This window comes from Lagopus muta, chromosome 8, assembly GCF_023343835.1.
Source record: "Lagopus muta isolate bLagMut1 chromosome 8, bLagMut1 primary, whole genome shotgun sequence".
NCBI lineage: Eukaryota > Metazoa > Chordata > Aves > Galliformes > Phasianidae > Lagopus > Lagopus muta.
In genome coordinates this window covers 27,299,415-27,324,791 of record NC_064440.1, presented here as the reverse complement: position 1 = coordinate 27,324,791, position 25,377 = coordinate 27,299,415, and the positions used below count along the sequence as shown (strand labels likewise).

Genomic DNA, 25,377 nt, shown 5'->3' with positions numbered 1-25,377 from the left:
CGCTGTGAAAACTCCGACTCTTAAAGAGCGTGGCTAAAAAAGTGCTAGTTTGGTATCACTGAGAAAATTAAGAAACGCTTATGAGCAAAGGTTGCACCGAAGACCGTAATGAGTTGTGCTACTGCCAAAAACTGATTGTTTATCCACGAGAAGCAGAGATGCAGCAGTAAGCTTTGAGGTTAAGGTGGCCAGCCAGCTGGCTGGGGGAAACCAAGTTTCGGTCCCTGCTCTAAGATACAGAGCTTAACTTTAGACAAAATACACAAAACTCTTGGAGCAGGGAGCTGAACTCAGGTCTTCTCTGTTTTTGGAAGAAACATGAGTTGCAAGAGTAGGAGAAGCAAACGTCAAATAGTTTTCTGATGATCTTGAGACAGCTATATTCATCATACTGTTATTTATGACGAGGGTGCTCGAAGTCATTTTGTGCCCTCTTTCTCCTCCTTTCATAGACTAAACTGCCCTTTGCCTGCTTGTGCGTTGCTGGGGATAAACCGTACTGGTGAAAAAGATGGCCTCTCTGAGAAAAAGAATGCTTACTGAGACCCGTCAACTAGCACTTCTCAACATTCCAGTGCTTTCACAGGAAAGTATTATTGTTGAAGCTGGATGCTGAAAGAAAATGTTTTTATAATGAGTAAGAGGCCTAATGCCTCTTCCAGATCAAGACGGTGACAGGCACTATATATACCGTTCGGGGTTCAGCAACGGCGGTCCTAGTTGCGGTCTTACTAATTCTTTAGATATTTTTTTTTTTAATCACTTAACTGATTTTTATTTGTTTCTTTATTTTTAATGATATTTAAGTGAAGAAATTTCTGTTTATTTCAGTTTGGCTCTTTGAATGTGGTCAGCGGTCAATACGTGGACCCTGATTCTTTTCTTCTGCAAGTCAGCACCTTTACTATAAAATGGTATCATCTTAGTGTACATCATGAAGTAGTCTCCTCACCCTCTGTTTCAAAGGTTGTAATTTCCATTTTCGGTTTCTCAATGGCTAGTGTTGGAAGATGAACTGAAGCTCTCAACTTACCTTATAAGTTATGTAAATGCTTAAGGCAAGCTTTATTTCTGCTATTTGCCTGCTTCCTGCTATCAGAACGACTGAAGCAGCCGTATCTGCTTTATTTCTTCAAAATTTATCATACCGTCATGAGAAATTCCAACTAAAAATCTTTTAGCTTTCCTCTCTACCCCTGTCCAGTCCCGTGGTTAGAGAAAAGATTTCTAAATCGTTGAAATCGATAAAATGCAGCCTTTTTAAAAAGAGTGTAACAGGTCACAGGCCATCAAGCTGTACACTGATATATTTTCCTCATTTAAGTAACGTTGAGAAAAATGCCTCGCTCGACTAGCTGAACAGACGCTACTGTTTCAGTGTTGGAAACAGTTACGGTCAGGCGTGGTGCTATTGGGAAATGGTAGTTTTTAAAATAGTTGGATCAGAAATTGTGCGTACAGTGAGAGCTAACTGCGTAACTAATGGCATAACTAAAAGCAGAAGAAAAGTGGTATGGTAAAACAAGCGCCGAGAGAAGTTGACAGTAAGATAAAGCAAGTGCCTAAAAGCGGAGTGTAAGTCAGCTACAAAGGCTCAATTTTGAGTGTACGGTAGTGAAAATGTTTAAAGAAATCATTTGTGCCTATCTGTCACTCTGGAATAGGACGCAGGTCTCCTGAATCCCACTTGAGTATTTCTAAAATGCAACGGTTGTTTTTGTTGCTGTCATTTCTTAAATTTACCCAAAAAAGCTGAATGCCTATGTAATGGTACGAAAAGGCATCCTCAAAGCCCTGTGAACAAATGGACCTACCGATAAGGCAACAGCGGCTGATTTGAATGTAACTAATTTCACTGTTGCCTTACTTCTACAGGATTTGCCTTCTTTTACTCCAGCCCAAATCAAATACCTGCTATTCAGTAGCCACCTGACAAACTGGCAGTTATCTGCCCCTCCACACCGTTTGCTTAAATTTTTACTTTCACAGATGCAGAAATCAACCCGGTAAAATGACAATACTCCATTTTCTGACAATAAATGTATTTGATGCGTTAATTAGCTTATGGAAGCAAGCAATTGGGAATGTTAACGTACCAAGCTGTCGTACACGGTTTTCCATCCGTCTTTAAGTCGCGTAAAATCCTTACGAATGTTCGTGAAGCACGGCAAGTCTTCTAGCCGACAGATTTCATCCCATGATTGCGGAGGAAGCCAGGTGCACGGATTAGAGAAGGGATTGTCCAAGCCTATGCCACCGGTCAACAGGAATTTCCATTCATCCTCGTTAATCTGCGGGGAAAAACGCTGCTCTCAGAACTAAATAAATAAAATCTGATCGTTTTAATATGTTCTATAGGAAATCACTGTGCTTATCTGATTTCTTAGACCAGTTGAAAAAGACTCCTACTCGAAGCATTTAGTGTCTGATTTTCAGTTAACAATGAATTTGAGGAACTGGAAAACTTAATACAAAAGCTGATTTTAAAAGGATTTTCATTTGCTAAATCCTCCTAAATTGGAGGAACGAGCAGTTTAAGACAAAGCGCTCTTCGTTACATTTGTTCTTAGTTCCCAACATTTTGGAGCGGAAAAAGCAAATAAAAAAACCCATTCTGGAAATACTTAAGGGGACAATGCAGTTTGAAAACTTTTCACTATAATGTAAGTCCAACTATTGGTCCATTATGCGTCTCGTTCTTTTATCTCAGAACTTGAACGGCTTAAGTTTTGTAAATGCAAGTGGCTTGTCCGTAGCTGTGTCAGCTCTTGAAAATATTCATTCTAGTGCTTCTGCGATACTGTGAAACCACCGAGCAATTTTAAGAAGTACCGCTTTGCGGATACTGAGGTTAAAGTGAGCGTATTTCATCGTGAATTAAAAAAAAAAAAAAGAAAGAAAAAAATCCTAGTAAAAAAGTATTTCGTAAAGAATTAGTAAAAATTAACAAAATTCACATTTGCTTTCAGCAATTCTTACTAAAAAATTAAAAAGATTTAACGCTTCAAGTGAAGATGAGTTGTTTCTTAAATTGCCTCTCACAATTCATTTTTATATGCTTTCAGAATTCAGAATACGTTACGGTAAAATTTTGTAAAACCTTAACCCTAAGAATAGTATAGGGCGGACTTAGGTTTCAATAACATCCAGAAAAGCTATTATCATCTAGTATGTTTTTGCCACGCTTGTTTGTGACAAATTTATTTTATTCTATAGAATCTCCTTTGCTTCTAGTAATTGCTTATTGAACTCAAACAACAAAATTCTGGATTAAATATTACTATTACGTATACGTTTATTTTCCTATTTTATCCTCTCAATTCTTACGGCTGGTCGTTTGAACAGGAGATTATTTTTAATTACTTACCATTTTCTCATATTTCAGGAGATTCACAGTTAGATAAAAAGAGAAGAGCAGCTTGTCCTTTTCAAACAGTGAACGACAGACATTGACGTAAAGAGAGTAAGTGAAATGATCCTTGAGAATCTTCAACCTACAGGTGTCAGGAAAAGAACGATCTTCCATTAATATCAAGCTTAAGATCTGTGCATTTTTGAAGCCTACTACAAATAAGTTGGATCCCCTTAATTGTAAGAAACTCTCTGGTCAATTAGCCTCAAAAGAATCGTTAAATTGGGGTACCGATTTTTGGCCAAAATAACAAAAACCAACATTACGACTCCCCGACATGTTTTGCTGAGGAAAAGAGCAGTCTCCTTTGGAAGTGGCAAAAACAATCTTAAGATTCATTATGAACAAGAATACCACGGCTCAAATCCAAACCGCTGATTTTTGATCGTCTTCTGTAATCCATTCTCTATTCTACAGACGCTATAATCGCAAATATACGAAAAACTTATGACTGTTAATTATTTTCTTTAAATTAAATAAAAAAGGACGGTTTGTCAGTCATCATTTCGCCAAGAGTTACGTTAGAACAGCCAAAAAGAAATGAAAAACCTATACAGATGGTTAGAAACCAAGCACCTGCATTCGTACAGTTATGTCAAACAAAGAAAAGAATTAAGAAGAATATAAAAATCTCAGAGCACGTAGTGAATACCACCTGATTAGTGGAGACGACCCAAGAAAAAAGTCCCACGTGAATTATTAACTGACAGAATTTTCTGTGCCTTAGCAGGTCTGCCTTTTTATGTCTTTCATGGTCAAAGCTGTGAAAATGAGCTTACACCGATCGTGCCCCGGGAATGCATACTGTCAGCTGGAATTCAGGTCCCGCATCTTCCAATTTCTGCTAGCGCAAAGTTTTTGTTTCAAATAAACTAAGCAAAAAACTTTTTTCTTATCGCTCGCTGACTTTGATTTAGGAACACAGGCGCGTGTGGCTGCTTTTTTGAGACAAGAACATGTAAGATTTAAAGTCAAAGGGATAGGTGTATAGAATGCAGACTGTCTTTTGGCAGAAGGATAAGTTGAACATAGTTTCAAATACGATAACAAAATATTAATTCTGACTTGAATGCGTAGCATTTGTGATAAAAACGCGTATGCTAATCTTGAACTATACAAACCTTAAATTCTAATGAAAAAATAACCTTCGTAAATCAGTACACCATTAAAACAAACGCTTTTACGTTAAGTGCTACCTTGCCAGGAACCGCACCTCACTTGTATTTAAATAAAACACAGACTGTCACAGATAATTCAGAAATTGTAATCCGTAACACTAACTGTTTTTTCTGCAGTAGTTTCCCCTGTCTTTCATTCAGTGAATGACCACGGAAATAGCTAAGCTAGAAAAGCAAAGCTCCGTGCATTTAATCCCCAGATCTGGAGATCAAACAAGCTGCCGAAATACAATTTATTAATTGAATTGATGGAATACTGAAAAGATCTCTTAAGAAAATCTCCGTGTAGATAATTCACTTCAGCGTTACATTTTGAACAATCCTACTGCGATCTTAATCGATCACACGTAAAATCAATCCAGGGCTTGCTTTTATGAGATCATTGAAGATTGCAGTTTCTCCCGTTCTCGTGAAGAAAAAATGGAAGAGGGAGGGACGCCCCGCATACAAAACCGTAATCGAACATTCCAACATTTGTTGGGTTAATAACTACTGCTTTTCCTACTCTACAACCTAGGCCCCCGGACGCAAGACTTCATTCTCTTTTACCAGTTGCGTGAATGTTTTTTATCTGCTTCGGGAAGCCATACAAAGTCAATACATTAAATACAAAATTAAGGTGAGCGGACCATTTTAATTGCTCTGCTGCTTTGCAATTTCACATGTGTCTTAAGTTAGCAATTACTAAATAAAAGAGTGAAATATGTTGCACTTGTATTATGTCATACCATTCTGTCTCTATGAAGAAATTGTCTTTCAGAACAATATCCGGCAGATATATACAAAGAATGTTTCAGAACGCGACGCCTTACGTGACACGCTTCGCAGAAATGGCACTAACTTCTCTAGACTAACCGAAAATGTCACCAATTACAAATGGCAAATTATCCCTCTTACCTTGTTTGTAAATCTTCTGATTTCTCTGAGTTATCTATAGACATGGTGAAAAGGTTAATAAACCACATGAGAGAGTACTGATACATCGGCTCAATGTTGGCTAGATCGGTAATAGAAAAAAACAAGATCGATGAATGGACAGCAATAGGACGATAGCCCATACGAGTGGCATCAATCTTCTTTTCTGTTTCTTCGGCTACAGCTTGCTTTTCAGAAATCTCGTTAGCCAGAACTTTGGAAGAAGACAATATCTTAATAGCGGTTTCATCCTCCAAAATATTTCCTTCCGAAGCCGAAAGAACTTCTAAAATCTTGTCTTCTATTTCTTTTAATTGCCTATGATAAAATACAATTTTTTTTGCTTATTAAATTTGGCAATTTTCTGCTAGTTTTACAGAAGAAGGTTACGCGTAGATTCTTTCCACGGTAAGCAACTTACGTAAGAAAACCTTTTTGTACCTGTTAGTAAGTATTGGCTTAAATTTCAGAAAAATTAAGCTAATTTCAGACTTGAAATAAACACTGCAAATAAACAAAGGGAGAATGGGTCACAACATTTTGAATGCTACACGTTTCATGCTTTGATCTGCGGGCAAAGATCCCTTCCGCATGTGCAATAATAGCAAATATAATGCAGAGTGGGAAAAAAAAACAGTGTAAAACATCAACGTTTGTGAGGACAGCAAATCATATGTTAATAACAACTTGAAAGGGACGTGTAAAGACAGGAGACAGGATCAGGAGTTTGCTCTACGATGACACGTCCCCCTAACTTCTTCAATATTTTATTACAATCCCACATATAGCAAACTGTGTCTGTGACAAAAAGCCATAAACGGTACGAGTAAGAGAAAGACCGTGCGTTCTCATCAGTCTAAAAGCTAAACGAGCAGAGTCTGGGCTCTCAAAAATCATGCTCTTGAATTTCCAGTTAAATCAGACCTAAATAATAGAACAATTAAAAAATGCCTCTGAAAAGTATTTCCAGTGATTTTGATTTTCCTAAACTGCAATCTGCTTCTGTCCCTAGCAAGGGAAATTATCTTCATACCTTTTATTTGCAGCCCCTTGAAGGATGAGGGCTTGTTTTTCTCCTTCAAGATCTGGTCTTTCTCTTGCAACTACTATTCCAAGAAGCTGATCCTGCATTCCTTCTGAAGTTATCATGAAATTCAATAGCGTTACCTGTTAGAAGGAAGATGATTTGAGAATTGATCATATACAATTAAAATGCTTCCTCATTTACAGGATGAGGGCTGCATAACGACGCGTTACACGAAAATTGGATGGTAAATGAATAGCAGATGAGAGTTTAAGATCGTGTACCCGAAAGTTAGTGCTTGAAATTAAATTGAAACTCTAATGCTTCAAGTGACTGGTTCACATAACGTAAATGAACGATCCTTCGATACCTTTAGCCTTCAAATAGCTTTTTCAGAGAGACTTCTATGAATGGAAGATTCAAATTAATGCACAAGTTCTGTAAATACATTGGTTCGTGTTTGTTTTCCAGATCTGTTCAATCTGAACATCCCACTGCAGAAGGGATGCTGACAGTATTTTAGAAAAATACAAATACGGATCGCATTTTAGAATTTCAAGAAACTTCTTTCTACTTTATAATCAATCCTCGCAATTTTCATCAAGTAAGTGGAAACACAGATGCCAGAGTTACACTTTTAGTTGATGCTGCTCCCATAACATACACTTTCCCCTCTTAATTGTCCTGTTCTCATGTAGTTTGGGTTGTTATTACCACAGATATTTGTATCCTACTAATAGCATAATAGCACCTCTTTCTCTTGAGAAAATATCTTAAAAAAAAAAAAAAAAAAAAGACATTTTGAAAACTTGTTCACTAAAAGAATTTCTGTGCCATAACGTATTTATAACTGACTCAATAAATGACGTGCTTTGGTTGAAAAAGCAAAAAACATATAATGTTTTGTATGAAAAAGGTAAAAAAATACATTACCAGTAGAGACTAGAAAATACTTGATGTGCATAATTCAAAACCAAAACAATCAACTCACTGATTAAAGTCTCTGTAGTGACTATAGATTCTCTCTGGGCTTTTTTGGTAGGTGCGGATGATCTGTGTTTCCAAAGAACGTTCACCTGAACCTTGGGATTAGTGACGATACAAAATACCCGTACAGTCAATTTGTCTTAATCTTCTTCCTCTAGTACTATGAAAAGTTGTCAAAACCTTTTTTCTATGAGCTTCGCTTGCAAAGTTAAGACGGATAGTATTCTCATTTTCTTAAAATACAACATTAATAGATATTCCTTACACCACACCTCATTTGAGGCTCTTTCACTGCTTTTTTTAAATGGGAATTTTGAGAGAAAGTTCAGTTGTATGTGACTCTAAGAATCATTATGATCTTCATAAGCATCGCGGCCTAATTTCTTCCCCCATCTTCTCTCAGAATTTTAATACTGGTAAACTGATATATAATATATAGAGGGATCTAAATATACAGATTATATAGATCTTAAGGTTATAAACATAGGAACATTTCAGAAGCTCCATTTCTCTTCCTCCAAGCAAAAGGTTTGCTATGAGCAGCTCTGAGGTAACTTTTGGCCAGAGCAGCTACGCTCTGTAAAGCTGGCTGGCTCGGATACCTGAATCTTTGAGGACTAAGCGCAAACGTTAAGATCTGCATTCTTCCTTATCCTCAGAGGGCCGTAATGATGTTTTTAACGCACGTGAATAGACAGCATTCCTAGAGCCGAAAATCATGAGGTTTTTTAGTGCTTTGTGAATTACACAATTTCTAATAAATAATCTTACAAATGGAGGAAAGATACTCTGAATGACTAATAACTGCAAATATATCTCTGTACTGCAAATACGTTCTATATGTGTCTTTGAAGGCTTCGCTATATAAGACATCAGAATTCATTACGATCATTTCTATGAAATACGATAGCCCTATCAATAACTATTTTCTCTGGACTCTTTTTCCATTAGCTATCTCCAGAACGACCTTCAGGATAATCACAGCAAAGGGTGTTACAATTACGTTTGGACAAATTTATTTAGATATTACTTTTCTGTCTTCTCCCTGTATCAATTGCTGATTGACAACTAGAAGATTTTAATTCTATTAACTATCAGCAATTCTTAGGAAACAATTTTCATACAATTTTAAATACATACGTACTAGTCTAAGAGTACATCTTTTGTAAGCTCTCTTTCCTGTTATATTTCATCTTTTTTTTCTTTTCCTGAACCTGACGGTAATTATCTTTTTTGATAAAAGAACTGAACAAAAGTTATTCCCTTTCGTTCATTTTTGCGCTTTTTTCCCCTACTTTCAGTACTCCTTAGTTGAAACTTAGCCTTCCACATTGCTGAATATCACGTTTACAAAGCTTGACTCAAAGATTCTGCATTTCAGTACAGCCTTTAGCCAAAGTGCCGATTTACAATACTTTTCAATTAAAAACTCTTTAAAAGGAATGATGAAGAAAAAGTGCAATACTTCTCTCAAGTAATTTTAAGATGAAAAAACCCACCCATTTTATTCTCGAAAGCAGAAAAATGCTTTTTTTTTGTTCCTCGAATATAAAAATTATGTCCCCATTTTAGCATTTGTTATTTTATTTTATTATTTTATATTTTATATATATTAAATTTTATTTTTATATCTTTCATAAAGGAGGCACAATGTCAGAAATTACCTGTACTACAAAAAAGAATCTTGAATATGAAAGTCTAATTAGAGTTTGCATGTCATGCGAATGTTATATTAAATCCGTGAATATGCTTTTGTAATAAAGGTTACTGAGAGAATCAAGAGATAGAGACTGGAAAAGGTGTTACAATAAATCAACGTTTTCTTAGAGTAATGAAAATACGTTGGTATTGCAAGGTGACGTATTACATACGAGATACAACACTGGTCTTCCAGCAGTGCCAAAAACAAAAAATTCTAAGTGAATCAACAAATGCCAAAAAACCTTCCCCGCTGAAGCCAAGGAATCACTCTGAAGTTAAAACAGAGTTGTACTTTCAAAATTCTCACCTTGACAGATATTTCAGGAAGATAATGTGGATTTCTCAGCTTAGTCGTAATATAAAAGCGGAATTCAGGAGCGTACTCAATAGTGGAGTCTCCGAGGCAAATGCATATACTTCCCGACTGCTTAAACGTCTGTTTGAGCAACAGTGGCTCTAGAATAGGATCCAGTTCTTCTCCGATATTCTCTAGAAGCACTTCAACATAACGTAAGCGTTAGTAGGGCCGTCTCGGCATTTATACTATTTATACTACTCAGTGACTGTCTTTTGCAATTTGTAAGCAATGCACAAAAAGTGAAAATATCAATCAGGCAAAATTTACATATCTAATTAACATTTCTTAGAGCGTTCGGCCAAATGAAAACCAAATTAAAGAACTGAATTTTTAATTTCATCTTTTTTCCCTAATATTATATCTATTTTCAAACAAGCAGCTGAAACTCCTATTACTGCTGCCGATGGATTACCGTTCTTAAAAATGGACGTAACAACAAATCATACGCCACGTGCCACCGAAAGAAATCACTTTGAGTATCCGCGCCTTCTTGTCTTTCAATGCAAGACTTCAAGAATATCAAAATCGAAAGAAAAATAACGGAGAATAAACAATCTATTTCTTTACTTCAGCTCCAGTTATCCAACTAAATTAGCTGCAATTATCATTACGTATTCTATTAACTAACTCGTTTATGTTTGAGGGTACAACAGTACGGCAGCTGCAGTAAAATTACAGAATCCAGGAATCATTAAATTATCACAGCCTAGCACTTCGGTAATTCATACTCTTAAAAAGCCATAAATAGAAACAACATCACTTTTTAGAAGTCAAATGATTGTAACATGAAAACAAAGACGTGACAGTTCTTGCAGAGCAATTAAAAGATACCAATTAAACTGAGGATTAGAATCATTTTCTCCTAAGAATTAGCTTATAACCTGCATCAAAGACATCAATGATGATAGTTATAATTTAACGCCGGAGTTCTGTTTTTTATTTAATTGTGCCCTCTCTAGGTTTTCCTGTAATTTACATTTTCATTATTCAATAACTTACCAGGACTGCCAAACTGAATGCAATTTTCCAGTGTCGTAACAAACTGAGGGTCGCTGAGCTTGATTACGTGCAAGCTATTGACTTTTTCCATATTCTTTATCCATTTATTTGCTTGACCCTGAGGATCTATCATAAGAGGCCATCTTCTCGCATTTCTGAAGGGAAAAATACACATTTAAAGGCTGAAACATAAGCTCTTTACTGTTACCTCAAAGTCGTTTTTAAGGCAAGGTATTTTCTTTTTTCATTAAAACAAAAGCTTGCAAGTCCAAAATCCTACAGCTGAGGTACATGCTCAGCTGTAATCTTTAACAGATTAAGAGGAAACACGAAACTTCAAGTTATTTGCCCACAAAAAATAATTTCCCACTTTCAAAGAAAGTTCTTAGAATAATAATTCTTAAATCCTAGAAAGATTAATCTCACTTAATTTTATAATTCTTTCAAACTAAAAAGATCACTTTAAGTTTGGAAATTCTGAACAGCTTTAATGTTGTAGACTTAAGTTAGCGTTGCCAAGTGAACGAATGGAATTTTCGATGCAAGAGGTGACTTATACTTCAAGGTATCATCTTTTAAACCTAATCCTAAAGCACAATGGACATGCAGAACGCCTCCATGTTATTTTTGCCAGAGCTAATTACTACCTTATGGGGTGTTTTTTTTTGCAGCATTCTTTACTACACGTAGGTATGCTGACTCTAATAAAAGTTAAACACAGAAGGCCTTCATTGCTGTTGAAACCATTTTAATGGACGAAAATGCACAAGTAATACCATGTATATTTCCAAAAATATCTCCAAATAGCTCTCAAATTCTTCCTTTTTTTTTTTTTTTTAAAAAAAAGTGTTTATTGCTCTAAAAACCTCAAGTTGCATTTTTATATTGTTCTTGAGGTCCTAAAAAAAAATGTAAGCACACACGTATAACGACAAGCATAACACGTACTTTCAACCTGAGCTAAACTTATCTGATTTTTCAAAATTGCGAGCCATCGTTATTTAGTTTTAAAATGCTAATCATCTTCTCGTCAGTTCAAAGGGAATTTTGATCAAAGCTTTATATTAGTGAGGGGAGGGGATGTACTGTGGAAGCGGTGGATTCATTAACATGCGTCAACTTTGGAGCTTAGGTGATCGAATTATTAATATGGTAGCTGCTTACAAAGTTACATGTTACATTTATAATCCCAGCACACCTCCGAAACATCGGTAAAATGTTTTGCTTCCAGACGTACGATCAATTCTAATCCTTAAGTGTGAAAAATACACTGGGGTTTTTAGCTAGTGAATTATTCTTTGACATCTGTTTAGTTTTGTACTCACAGCACCTGCCTAATTACCAAGGCTGAATTATTAACTGCACATCTATGTTTCGAAACGTTAGCTTAATATACAATATTAGCTAAGTGTGAAAACGTTTGCTCTGCACTAAAAGAAGTATCCGACCACCAGCATTGCACAACATCAGCCTCCTCAAACAGTGACAAGAATTTTCAGGTAAACAACAACAAAAATGAAAAGGTTTGTATCAGCAAGTTCACGCGATGCAATATTGCAGAAAAGATGTGAGGTACCTGTTACATAAGTGTCTACTAACAGGCTTGCCAGCCACTAACCTGGTTCTAAGAACCTTTTATTCTTTGCAGGAAAACACAGGGCAACAGATGTGAAACGAAGTATACAAGGTAGCAATCACAAAGAGAACACCAGTCAGAACAAGATGAACTCAGCTTCAGTTGCCCTAAGAAGAAAACCCAGTAGCTACAAATCGGTAGCTACGTGCTGGCAAGCCAACCGGACAAAAGTGAGAGGTGCTTTGTTGAGTCATAACGGGACTGGATGTTATGTCATTTGGCAAAATACTGTCTGTAGACAAGCAGTTGAAATCTATATCATCTCCGTAGCATTTCCATATAGGGAAAAAGTAAGTTATCCTCAAAGAAGGATTTCCAAAATAATCTCCATTAGCCCTGCAGAAACACCCCTTGGTAGTAACAGACAGCACATTCATTTTAAATTAACAGAGCTTTAGTTTTTGAAGGATGATTACTTTTGTATCTACTGATTATACTACGAGCATAGAATTCAAAATTCTATTCTTTCACTTCTTGCATCGTTCTTGAATTCAAAATAGGATAAAGCCAAGCTGTAGAACAGAATGTTCATCACTTTGTATTTCTTCTGCGAATAGCTTCTGTTTAATCAATCCGCTACAAAGAACCAATCAACACAAAAGTGCTGTCATAAATACCTGAAATATATATTAAATTGAAGCTGAATATCATTTTGGGGTTTTTTTAATCCTGACTTTATGCATGTATGGAGACGTCCAAAGCATGGGTGAAGCGCTTTAGAACATTTAAACTGAAGAGTAACCCCGTACGCAGCACGTCTGTGAAATATCATTGCTTTTGGTTTCGCTATAACAATCCAGAAGAGTTTAAAAAGAGGAGAGGGAATTCACAGATTTAAAAACTTCACATTATGAAGTTGAAGGGTATTATCAGTATTTCTTCAATTGAAACATCACAGTCATTTATTTATTATGTAACTCTGGTTGTTAACCAGCTATGCAGTTTAAATGTACGCAGTAGAAAACCGTCTACACAGGTAGTTAACAGACAAGCATGTTGTAAGAAAGCAATTAAAAACAACCATGCTTTTGAAGATTTGTTTTACTTACGAGATAATGATGCCATTATCAATAGAAAATGTGTCAGAGGGTAACCCAGCAATATTCCAAGCTCTGATTTTCACTGGCTCTCCCAAGGTAGTCATTAAGGAAAAATCGTCAGAACAAGGAATGTTTCTCGCTTTACACAGTAACGTCCACTCTTTGGTTTGCATCTAGATGAGAAAAGTAGCAAATATTAACTGAAGTTCTGCCTATTTACAATATTTCCACAACTATTAAAAACAATTTCCAATGCATTTCCTGTACTACACGCTATAGACAAGAGCAGTATATCTCCAAACGGAGAGAAACTCACACTTCTGTACAGGATATCTAAAAATGTCACAAAAAATGCCTTTGCGTGTGATTTCTACATGTGAAATATAGGTATATTTGGTTAGAGATACCTCCACGTGTCTTTTAAGAATATCATCTACGCTAGAATTTACACTTGCCAGGAATACATCTGAGAACCCTTTACGATATTTCTCCAGAAATATTCCTACTTTCCCAGACACAAAGTGAGTTACTTGAAATGCACTTAAAAGAATAAAACAGAACACTCTCAAAATTATGTACATGCGATGTGTAAAACCTGCCATTTATTTACGCTATAAATACTCATAAAATTAACTCCCTCTATAGAGGATTTAAAACGGTAATATCAAAGTATCTGTATTACGAAGAAAGCAATAGTTGGAAAAAGCAGCACAACATTTTCTTGAGAAAAATGGAGAAAATAATTACTTTGATTAAAAATGAGGGAAGGAAGAAGTAAAGTGAATTAAATTTAGATTATTACAAAACACATGCATGAAGTTACAGGGCACATTACTTTTCTGTAGCTGGATGTAAATGCTCCTAGGTAAGCTACGATTCCTGATGAAATAAGTATATCTCCAGTCAAATTGATGTACTGCCTTGCCAGTTCCAAAGCGGTCTCATTCCAACGAGTTTTTTCACCACCGAGGCCTCCAATCAACTGCTCTGCTCTCTGCATTTTTTTGCAGCATAGGTCAACCTTAAGGGAAAAAGAAACCAAACTGATTACGTGATCGCTTGACAAATATAAAAAAGTATTCACAATTAATTTCTCTTCGCAGGTGCTTTCTTAATTTCCTGAAACATAAAGAAAACATCGATTTACAAATTAAATGCTTCAAAAGGAAAAACACTCTCGCTACCGGCACAGTGAAACCCATCAAATTTTAGCTGCCCTTTCATCTAAATTAAGAAAGACAACAAATATAAAACCCGCAATTCACTGCAATTCACGATAGCTCCGCATGTGATACGGAAAATACTGAAGTCAACGAAATTATCTACGTGTCCAAAAGAATCAAAAACAACTCAAAGAGGTCGTTGTCTCACTAAAGTAGGTATTTATGTTATTTCCTGTGAAAAAACATGAATACATAATCTGCATTTCCGCTGTTGCAGGTTTTTATCTAAACCAGCTTTCCAAGTTCTTTTCCAAATTTTCCAATTTGATTTAACAGGTATTTAATCCAGCTCTGTCTCTTGAGTTCCTTCTATCTGCTATGGACACTTTTCAGGCAGAAGATGATAAAATGGCTCCATTTTAAATTCTGATAGTATTCTTGTAACAAAACCTTATGATGTTGCATTGCAAATCTTAAAAATACAAAATAAAAAACCGTCGTCTAAACGTTGCCTGTCTTTGCACGCACAGTAGCTCTGCAGTTAGGAACAGAGTTTACCACGAACACGCTGAACATTGTTTTGGCACAAAAGGTGTAACTAAAACCTCAAATGTACTGGCCTGCAAGTTAACATTTAATCAAAACCATTGAAACCACTGAAAATTAACCAACTCCTAGGAAAGCAAATGTGAGTGAGGATGCAGGAGAGCTATGCCTGTAAATCACGACATCTGCATTTTTCATTACTCTAAAGCATTCGTTCCCTATGCTTTGTGCATTCAAATCTTCAAGATCTTATCACTGAAATAAAAAGATGTCAATCTACAAGTAAGACAGCACACAGGCAGTTAAAAGGAAAAATACCATTTGATAATGAAGTAAATTTCAAGTAACTGATGAAAAATCGGTGGAACAACAGTTCATATTTTGCATCGTGTACCTGATTTTCTAAGTCAGCCTTCTCCTGTTTCTTGGATTCCAGCGTCTGCTGGAGTACAGCCAATTTATCCTGGACTTCTTTCAGGTCAGCCTGTTTCTTTCTTAGACCATCCATAGCAATCTTCAGTTCTGCTTCAGCTTCATTCAACTTCAGCTTTTTGGGCGCGACATTTTTTATCACTCTAAACAAAGTCAAAGAATAAACTGAAAACCTGAAAAATGCACCCTCGTTCCAGAATTACTGTCAAAAAAAGTTAATACAGGAAAGACGAAGTTAAACGTCAGCAACTCGGAAGCTATGCACTGTCCTGTTTTTCATTATTTGGTGGTATGAGAAGACAATTGGTGTTTGCTTCATTTACTTCATTACTTATTTCTGTGCTGCTACTGACTGACTTTGGCAGTTTCTGCAAAACCTTCTGTAATAGCTAATACCTTAAAGTGAAAATGGTTATCCTTCTGAGCTGTATCTCATTTAGTCACAACTTGGAATCCATTACAGATGGATTTCTGCCATTGGAAACACATAAATAATTGCATTAAGTTACAGATACACTGAGCACATGCAAAGAGCTAACCCACAAGGAAATTAATAGCTTTTTATATCCAAGGATGTATTTTCCTGTTTTGAAGACTCTATTTTCTAACAATACTTGTACGAGGAGAACATTGGAAGCAACACAAAACGGAAAACATACTGTTTATCTTTCCAAAAATGTAGCAAGACAAGGTGCCAGAAGGTCCCTATCTCACTATTGCACAAATATTAACGTTGTAATTAATTAATCCTCTCTCTTACTTCTAAGTTGCATATGCTGTTCAAAGTCCACATTTGTAGTTTTCTCTCAAAAAATAGGTCACCATAACTTCTGAAGTTGTTCTCAAATGCAGAACTACCAAGTATGCATTTCCTAATATTTTAGTCAACGACTACCATTCTAACGCTACTTACCATGACTCAAATTTCAGATTGACTTTAGTCACCCGGTGGTGATTTACTGTTGAATGTGGGTTCCAAATATTTCTGAGTAGGAAACATCATCAAAACTACGTATATTTTTTCAGCACACCAAAAACAACGTGCATAAGGATACGCAAGGTATCCTCGGGGCTCGATACGGTCAGAAACTTCCAAAGACATTTCAATAATACCTCTGTTTGCTATGTGCAACACTCCAAAAAGGTTAACTTTATTTGCTAACTGAATAAACATTGCTCCTGTGTCTTCTCAGAAAAATCTAGAACTGAAAATCAGGTTATACACCTTAACATCAGATATCTTCTATGAATGAATGTTTATGACTGCTTATTCGCACAAATCTTGCATCGGTAAGAAGTAGTATCAAATTTCCTTTAGCGTAAATACAAACTCACTTCTTCAACAAAGTTTATTTTAATTATTATTTTTACACATACTTACTTATCATAAACATCCATGGCTATGACCCATTTGCATAGACCCTCTGCTGCTGTGGAAGCATTTCGAATCTTGTCTGGTACAAACTCGGGATTTGTAAGATACTGTTTTCTTATGATAGCCATGTAAGCCGGGGGAATGTTATCCTTGTCGTATTCATGAAGGGACTGAAGAAATCTTATGTCACCCAGAAGTCTCTTAGCTGGACCCCAGAAATCCTCAATTTTTCTTCCGGAACCTGTTGGATCAGGAATCCTATCTGCCTTGATACCTTTAAGGATGCATATGGCTTCCATTACAAGCTTGACACCAGCAGGAGGACTCTTCATGGACTTAACCACTGTAATATCCTTACAAACATAAAAGCGAATAAAACAAAACAAAGTAAAACATCCAACTTTTAGAACTCTGAACATTCGTTTGAATTAATTCCTCTGTTACAGTAGAAATAATAAGCCTTTTTCTATCAAGATAATATTTTTCCACGTACACCTACTATTTTCAAACTCGATAATTTGAAACACATTTGCGATTCCAAAAGCTTGTGTAGTTCACACGTATATATAGCTCACTTTCATTCTGAAAAAAATATATTTTTGTTTTCACCCCCCACTCTACTTCTCTCTTTGAAGTGCTCTGGAGTTCAAATTAACATTGCCTTCTAAACAAAAAGACCCGAAAGCTAGTTAATGGTCAATTTGGAAGAGTAAAAAAAAAGTCTCATCTGTAACTCATTTTTATAGGTAATTTCTGCCCCTGAATCAGCAGTGGGCATTGCACTTCAGTCACGGAGTTCAGACGTTCTACCGCTAACCTTCGGTTCAGGCTCTGTAACAGTATTTCCAAACTTATAGAATCATTTCAGCAGTGGCTTAATAGATTTGGTATAACACAAGGCAAAACTGTCTCCAACCATAGTGCTCTCCAAGTACTGAATTAAATCAATTAGTACTCTGGTCATTTATTAAACCCCCAGAATGAACTGAAGGAGGAAAGAAGCAACTAAGAAAAACGCTGCATCACGCAAAGAAAAATCTCCAATTTCTAATATGAATAAGCAATGTTTAAAGTGCAAATGTGTAAGCACAGCGTAAAAGAACAAAATAATTGTACATGTGCAAACACAGCCAATTAAACAGAAGGTTAGTGAACTAAAGATTTATGTAACATCATCCTTCTCAAAGAGTAACTGCATAGAAATTCAAGTACTCTTTCTAACAGCCTTTCTCAGAAAATAACATACTTAAGACATTAATGGAGTTCTAGACTCACAATTATCTTGCCAATTGGTGCTAGATTTTGACAGTTCACCCAAGGTTTTGCTTAGTTTTGTTTTTGAGTTCTAAGACCTTGGCAATTTGGATAGAATGACGTATCTTTTACATTCTGGAAATCTCTACTCACACCACAAAAACACAGAAATGATAAGACTGGATGAAAATAGAAAGAAAATAACAACAGTTAGTGGAGCTTTAAGCTACGTTTTAAGAACAACAACTGTAACTGTGCAAGTGTTCAAACGAGAGAGAGGACAACTTATCTATAAAGCCAGGGAATTTCACCGAGGCAGTCAGAACAAAGGCTGATAGGAACTGCGGGGAAGGAAGTCTAAGAGAACCAAAGACCAAAGTTAACCATTCCATAAAATAAAATTAAGGACGAAATACAAAGAAACTTGATGAGGGTTTTAAGTAGAGTAAAATACTATTTCAAAGACTAAATGCAAACTAAAAGCAACTAAAAGCGACGTGAAGTGTAAGAAACTTTATGTAAGTGTAAGAATAATGGTAAGAAAAGCAAGACAACTGCCGTTTTCCGAAAAGAGGGAGATATCGGTATGTAATAAAGCTCTTTGTAACTGGGACGATGACAAATGACAAGTGCACTCTATCAAAAGAGTTTACCAAAATGGCAAATTATAGCTCCAGAAATGCAGTATTTTCATTAATGAATGAACGAAAGAAAAAAAAATTATACTAATTTCATAGTACTCAATTACGTACAGATGTTTATCTAAAAAAAGAACTCAGTAGTGCATTTACACACACGGGCTTGTGGGCAGTGTTTGCTGTCAGCGGAGTTAAGGGTGAATCAGAAAGTCTGGCGTAAGTGCTATAAGCTCCCCTACATGCACTTTTTATTTGTTTTCGTCATGCTACTTAATAATGTTTTGAGGAAAAACCTCTTACTTCCCCCCCTTCCCCCTGGAAGTTCCTACCTCTTTTTTTTACTCCTCTTATAATAAGACTTTTTTGATACACTGGGCAGTTAAAGAAGCGGAAGAATTACTTAATTGGCCTTCAAAGCTGCATTCCTGTTTTATTACTCACAAATACGCAACAGCCTTGAAGAATCTAAGAAGTCATTTACTATTTTCATAAACCATGCCAATGATCTGACAATGACCTAATCTGAAACTTTAGATAACAACAGTAGCTGTAGATAACAAAACACTTGTTTTCACGTAAGATTTCCTCAAAGTATTCGAAAATCCTGTTTCTCACAACAGCAGAAGCACACAGTCCACCCTCACTTTTCCAGTCTGGGAAACTTCCTCTCATCCCACCACAGGCGAAGCAAAACTGGATATCCATAAAACTACAAGTTGACCACTTCCAATTCCAACGTCATAGTCCCTCAACACGAGGAAACACAGAATCTCAATTCCTAGACTCCAAAAGACTAAATCTAAAAATAATACTTGACAGGGTGAAAAGTTACGAATAAGAAAGTCAAAAGTATACACTTTTCTAACTTGGCTAGCCAAGGCAAAACACGCTTATAGCTATGAATTTTGAAATGTCTAGTATAACATTTGATCACGCAGTCTGCAGAAACAGTCTTATTGTATTTTTGCTACAAAATACAGTGATGTTTTCTTTCTAAAAGCAAAAAAAAAAAATAAAAAGCTTACAAATTAAAAAAAAAATTGTTAGTATAACATAAACTCTGCAAAGTAGATACTCAATGCTTATGTTTCTCACAATACCACTCTAGTTCATGAATACACACAGTCAGATATACCTGCGCAGTGAGAGTGTCAAGAGCAGCCAGAGCAGCTTCTAAATAAGGCATTGCTTGAGCTAAGTCAGCATCGCATTCGTCTTTGATGGCTTTGGCAGCCATAGCTTGCTCATTTGCCACTGCTTCATCAGCTTTCACAATTTTTTCAGTTTTGGCTACTTCTGAAGATTCTTTTTGAATAACCACCATCATCTCATCGACCTGTGTGCTGGCTTCCCGTAACTGAGGCTGCAGAGCTTCCAGCTCAGACTGCATTGAGGCAACTTGAGATGTAGCAGAGTTCAGTTTCTCCAAGCCAACTTCGTATCTTCTTTTCATTTCCATCACCTTGCTAAAAATAAATAGCACTTCATTACAAAAACATTTTATCAGTACTTGACCACTACATTCACTAGGGCTCATTCCCCAAATTTCTCAATACATCAAGTAATCAAATACTCTATCACGCTTGTTTTATTCACTTAACAAATAACGAATGTACCAGGAATTGCTTAAGCCACAGTTTTTAACTGCTCCACTATGCATACACAGAGATTGGTTTATAGATAAATCTATTATCACTTCAAGGTAAGTGAGCAGTTATTAAGTTATTGACAACAGAGTGCCAAGAACTGCAAAAATCACAATACAGTAGTTAAGAGAAAAAATAAAGAGGGAAGAGGTGAGGCTGGAATAGAATTTGTATAATTGAGGAAATCCCTTTATTAGTACAATGTGACACAGCAATTTTTTAGATGAACTTCAGAACTTGTCTTAATTGGTATGGCAGTGTCCAATCAGTGGGAACAAAAGGAAAGCAGAAGAACATCCTCTCACCAGCCAAGAACATACAGTACAGCTGCACAGATGTGCAGAAACCCCTTCTGAAGCTCAGCAAAGCTGTAGCTGACTAGCAAGATCGTGGCACCTAGCAACTCAGAAGCTGGTTTCCCACATATCTTTCTTGCAGCCTCCAATGAATCTCAGAGGAAACAGGATGTATTAATTATTACAATTTCAATTATGTTTTAATTTACTAGAAACAATTCACTGTTTTGTTCAGATTAGCTATAGAAGATTTAAAAAATAATACTTTTTGTGAACTTGTGCTCTGTTAGTAAAGGACTTCATTGATCCTTACGTGCGCTTCTTTTCAAGCAGAGTTTTAAAAGTGGAGATCAATTCCAAGTACGAAGTAGGTGTAACATAGTTGTGTCTCTGAAGCTCCGCGTGGTATAAATCAGATAAAACAATGGTAGATGTATGAAAGCTTTTACACATATCAATACACCCACTTCGAGTTTCTTCTGACATTTCGACATCTTCCAAGAAGCGAGAGGCAACTGCTTCCAATGCATCTTCAGGCCACGTCTATGACAAATGAATCAACACCTCTCTTACTCAGCACTTCACACTTCTAAATATCAAAACACCTTACAAAACAAAAACCTTTATCCCATTTCACAGATGAAGATACCGAGACATAAAGAATCAGACTGCATTATCATTATAGAAGAGGATAATAACATAACTAAAAAGAACTCAAATAACTAGAGATTTAGTTCAAGCCTCCTGTCAAATCTCATCTGGAGGAAACATTCTTACTAAAAGGAAAATCTCACATTTTTAATATGTCCATATTGGTGTAAGATTGTTACTCTTCTTCAAAATAATTTTTAAACTTAGACCAGGACCTTTTAAAACTTGATGGATTACATATACTTTAAATCATGTATCTAGGGCCTTTAGGATGTCATATGCAGAATATAGTCTTACTACAGAGTAGTAGGGAAAACATGGTGGTCTGCATCAGAAAGATGGTTGGTTTGTTTGTTTATTTGTAACAGAGGTTACAGTTCCAAACTTTTTTGTGGAGCACGGGTTCTGGTAGTCCGTGCAATATAGAAAATGATTCTTTTTAAAATCTATAATGTCTACAGTACTGTGTTCATTCAGCTATGCTCTTATACCACAATCAGACATTTATTTTCTTGATGATTCTGTATTCTTCCTATATTAGCTTTTACTACAGTTAGGTTTATTCTATGTGTGTAAACAATTTAAAGCATGACACTAAAAAAATCCAAAGTATTTTTCACTGCTATCTCAATCAGAATTACTTGCTAAAGAAATGGCTGAACTCATGTTTCTACTACATTCCCATTAGAAAAACAAGCCAAATAAAATTTTTCTCTTTACCTGAAACCAGTCTAGTGTGCAGCAGTTGACAAGAGCAGGAAATTTACGAAGGCGATTACGGAAAGCATCTCCAATTGGACTCATTGCCAGTACTATATGGAGTTGATCTCGGCAGCGATCAACAAACATGTTAAATAGAGCTATAGGACTACCATCAGTTTGTTTGGTCCTGTCCCTCTGTCGATCTATTTGACGCATTTGTTCACAAATTTCTTGTTTCTCATCTACTGCAAAAAGGTTTGGCACTTCACCTGCATTTAGTAAGTTGTTAATGTCTTCTAAGAATGACTCTTTTTTTATCTGCGTATCAGTGAACAAGAAAACTCCCTGCATTTCTGCTTCTGTAGATTTTCTTAGTATATCTTTCAAGTCTTTGTGCCATTCATTGGTACCGTAACTTTTAGTTATTTCAACCTGGAAAAGGTTGTACTCAGCCATGTGGGCTGCTAATCGAGTAAGAGACTGTCGGCCACTACCTCCAACACCAACGAGGAGGGCATGGCTACGAGGCTGTTTCAGAATACGGGAAATTCTACAAATATGTTCTATAGCAAACTGGAACAAGACTAGCTGCATTGGCTTTTTGCTTAAGTTATTAAACTCTTCGAGGTGACTCTCTACAACTAATCTCAGCTGATCTGCATCAGTGATCTCTCTATATTTAGTGTCGTCTCTTTTAGGGTCATGAAAATCACAAAACATTAAGGTACGTAAGTCATGTTCCTCCACTCTGCCATCATTATTGGAGTCCAGATTCTGGAAAAGTTCATGAAAGTCTTCATGCAGGTCTTTATTCACAACTTCTTGGATAAATCCAACAAGCCAAGCCCGATCAGGATTATCCACCAAGCGATCATAATACACTCTAAGGACCTGTATGATCAAAATAGTTACATTGTAGTACTTGTTTCTGCTGTTGAATTTGTACTTATTTTAATAAAGATAAATTGAATACAAATCAGAAGAAAAAAAAAATCAGAATATAAATAATCTTAAACTTCAATCCATAGAAAAAAATAGATATTTAGAGTCAGTTGGAACAGTCAAGCCCAGTATTATAGCCTTGGAATTACAGTAGAGATCTGTGTGGAAATACATAAACATATGCATTTGCTATGCATATTCTAATAAATACTATGTGTTTATTAATGTATAAATGTAAAAAAGGCTGCTACAGATGAAGGAAGCCTTCAGATCTTTCTGCTACAAAAAGATAGGAGAAGTTACAGTTTGTATTTCAAGCAAGAAGACAACAGCTGGGTAATAGGAACTTTTTGAAATGAAAAAGATGGTGAAGATTAGAAATAGATTTCCTGGAGTGCATTGTACTTGTACTTATAGAAATGTAAGAAGCTTCTAGAAAAGCCTCTTCAAAATTTGCTATTGCTCCTTTTTTTATGTTATCCTGCTTTGAGAAAGGGTGATCAATGGGCTGAATACCAAAGATGTCTTCCATCATTGATGCCAAATATTTTAAAAGCATAACAATTATAAACAACCCTGCTTTCCTTTAATTCCAGAGGAAAAATAAAAAAAACAAAGAAGGGATGTTTCTAAGTTGCGCCTCTAAGGTGTCCATTCTACTATGACGGATGGGAAGCATTTGCTGAAGGGAGGAAGATTGTGAGTTTCTTCCAAAGGAAGACCAGAAGGAAAAAAAAAAAACAATAGTAATAAAATAGGGATCAAACTTTAGATCGCTCAAATTTCCAGAGATCCAGGACTACTTGCTGTTCTTTTCACAACTGATTTGTCTTTTTTCGTAGGGAGAAAGGAGGGAAGAAATCGAAAGGACTGCGTAAGCATTCAAAGCAGCAACCAGAGGCCACATAATCACTTGCAAGCGAATCAACGGTCAAGTTGTCTACAGAGATACGATTTGTATTGGCATAGAACCACTGAATGTTTTGGGTTGGAAGGGACCTCGAAGTTCCAACCCCCATGCCACAGGAGGACAGGGTTTCCAACCACTAAATCAGGCACTAGATCAGGTTGTCCAGGGTCCCATCCAACCTGGCCTTGAAAACCTTCAGGGATGGAGCATCTGCAACTTCTCTCACAACCTGTTCCAGCACTTCACCACACTCTCGGTGAAAAATTTCCCCGACATTTCATGTAAATCTCCCCTCTTCTTGTTTAAACCATTGCCCCTTGTCCTATCACTATCTACCCACGTAAAAAGTTGATTTCCCTCCTGTTTATAAGCTTCCTAAAAGTACTGGAAGGCTGCAATGAGGTCTCCCCATAACCTTCTCTTATCCAGGCTGAATAAGCTCAAATCCCTCAGCCTGTCTTCATAGAAGAGATGCTCCAGCCTTCTGATAAATTTTGTGTCACTTCTCTAGACCCATTCTAGAAGCTCCACATCTATCCTGAGGTAAGGATTCCACACTTGGATGCAATATTCCAGACTGGGGCCTCACAAGGGCAGAGTAGAGGAAGGCAATCACCTCTTGCTCTGCTCGTCACCCTTCTTTTGGCCGTTTGGGCTACAAGAACACATATAGCACTACTGGCTCACGTCCAGCACTTCATCCACCAGGACCGCTAAGTTCTTCTTGGCAGGGCTGCTCTCACAAAGTTCTTCTTCCAGACTGTACGTGTATCTCAGACTTCCCTAACGCAAATGCAACATCCCGCGCTCCCATGAACCCCCTCCTCACACCTGTCTAGGTGCCTCTGGATGATATCCTTCTGTAATATCAACTGCACCACTCAGGTTGCTGTTGTCTGCAAACTTGCTGAGGGTGCATAGATAAAGATGCTGATGCGCACCAGTCCCAGGAGTGATCCTTGGGGGACACTACTTGTCACCAGTCTCCACCTGGACATATTTGATTAAGTCTGCCCATTCAGAATATAGAAAACCTTGTCTCATGAATGCAATAGCAATTTACAGCTGCTAGGCAATAGGAAAAGCTATCACAAAAACATTAATAGTCAAATTGGCATCTTAAAATAACAATAATAATAATAACAACAACAATAATTTCTTAGCATTATGTGATTTACCTCATGAACCCAGAGACGTTTTATCATTTCTGTAGAGTCTATTGTTTCAGGCCTTGACAGGCAAACACCTTGAATAACACGTGAAAAATCACGGAGATTGAACAAATAGTGTGATTTGGCTGGGGTAGGAAGTAGATTCTTCATAGCTTCTTTATATATACGCATGGTTCCATTAATAATTTGCGGAATCAGTTCTATAAATTGCGGTGGAAAGCTATAACTGATAAGGTATAAAAGGTGGTAATTAATAAACAACACAATACATGCACACTTGTATGTCCCTGCTTTTAAAATTCTGTGCTTACGGAGTCATAAAATCATGATTTGAGCTGCAAGGGACTCTTCTATGTCATTAGTCCAATTCCCCTACAATGAACGGGGATGCACACTAGTT

The 25,377-nt window shown here is 36.5% G+C and overlaps 1 protein-coding gene across 6 annotated transcripts in view; it reads right to left on the bottom strand.

Moving 5' to 3' along the window:
- The window catches only part of DNAH7 (dynein axonemal heavy chain 7), a 96,575-nt gene that overhangs the window by 14,679 nt on the left and 56,519 nt on the right, over positions 1-25,377 (bottom strand). For all 6 annotated transcript variants that reach the window (XR_007378411.1, XM_048952357.1, XM_048952359.1 and 3 more), the window contains 14 exons: positions 24,984-25,203; positions 21,972-22,844; positions 20,914-21,143; positions 19,794-20,124; positions 16,773-17,119; positions 15,354-15,534; positions 14,086-14,271; positions 13,260-13,423; positions 10,575-10,729; positions 9,525-9,715; positions 6,539-6,672; positions 5,488-5,823; positions 3,368-3,494; positions 2,097-2,291 (listed from right to left, as the gene is read on the bottom strand). Coding sequence is in view for 5 of the 6 variants with exons in the window: in XM_048952357.1 (XP_048808314.1) it covers positions 2,097-2,291; positions 3,368-3,494; positions 5,488-5,823; positions 6,539-6,672; positions 9,525-9,715; positions 10,575-10,729; positions 13,260-13,423; positions 14,086-14,271; positions 15,354-15,534; positions 16,773-17,119; positions 19,794-20,124; positions 20,914-21,143; positions 21,972-22,844; positions 24,984-25,203 (3,670 nt within the window). In the remaining variant the exon portion in view is untranslated. The remainder of the gene's footprint in view (positions 1-2,096; positions 2,292-3,367; positions 3,495-5,487; positions 5,824-6,538; positions 6,673-9,524; positions 9,716-10,574; positions 10,730-13,259; positions 13,424-14,085; positions 14,272-15,353; positions 15,535-16,772; positions 17,120-19,793; positions 20,125-20,913; positions 21,144-21,971; positions 22,845-24,983; positions 25,204-25,377) is intronic.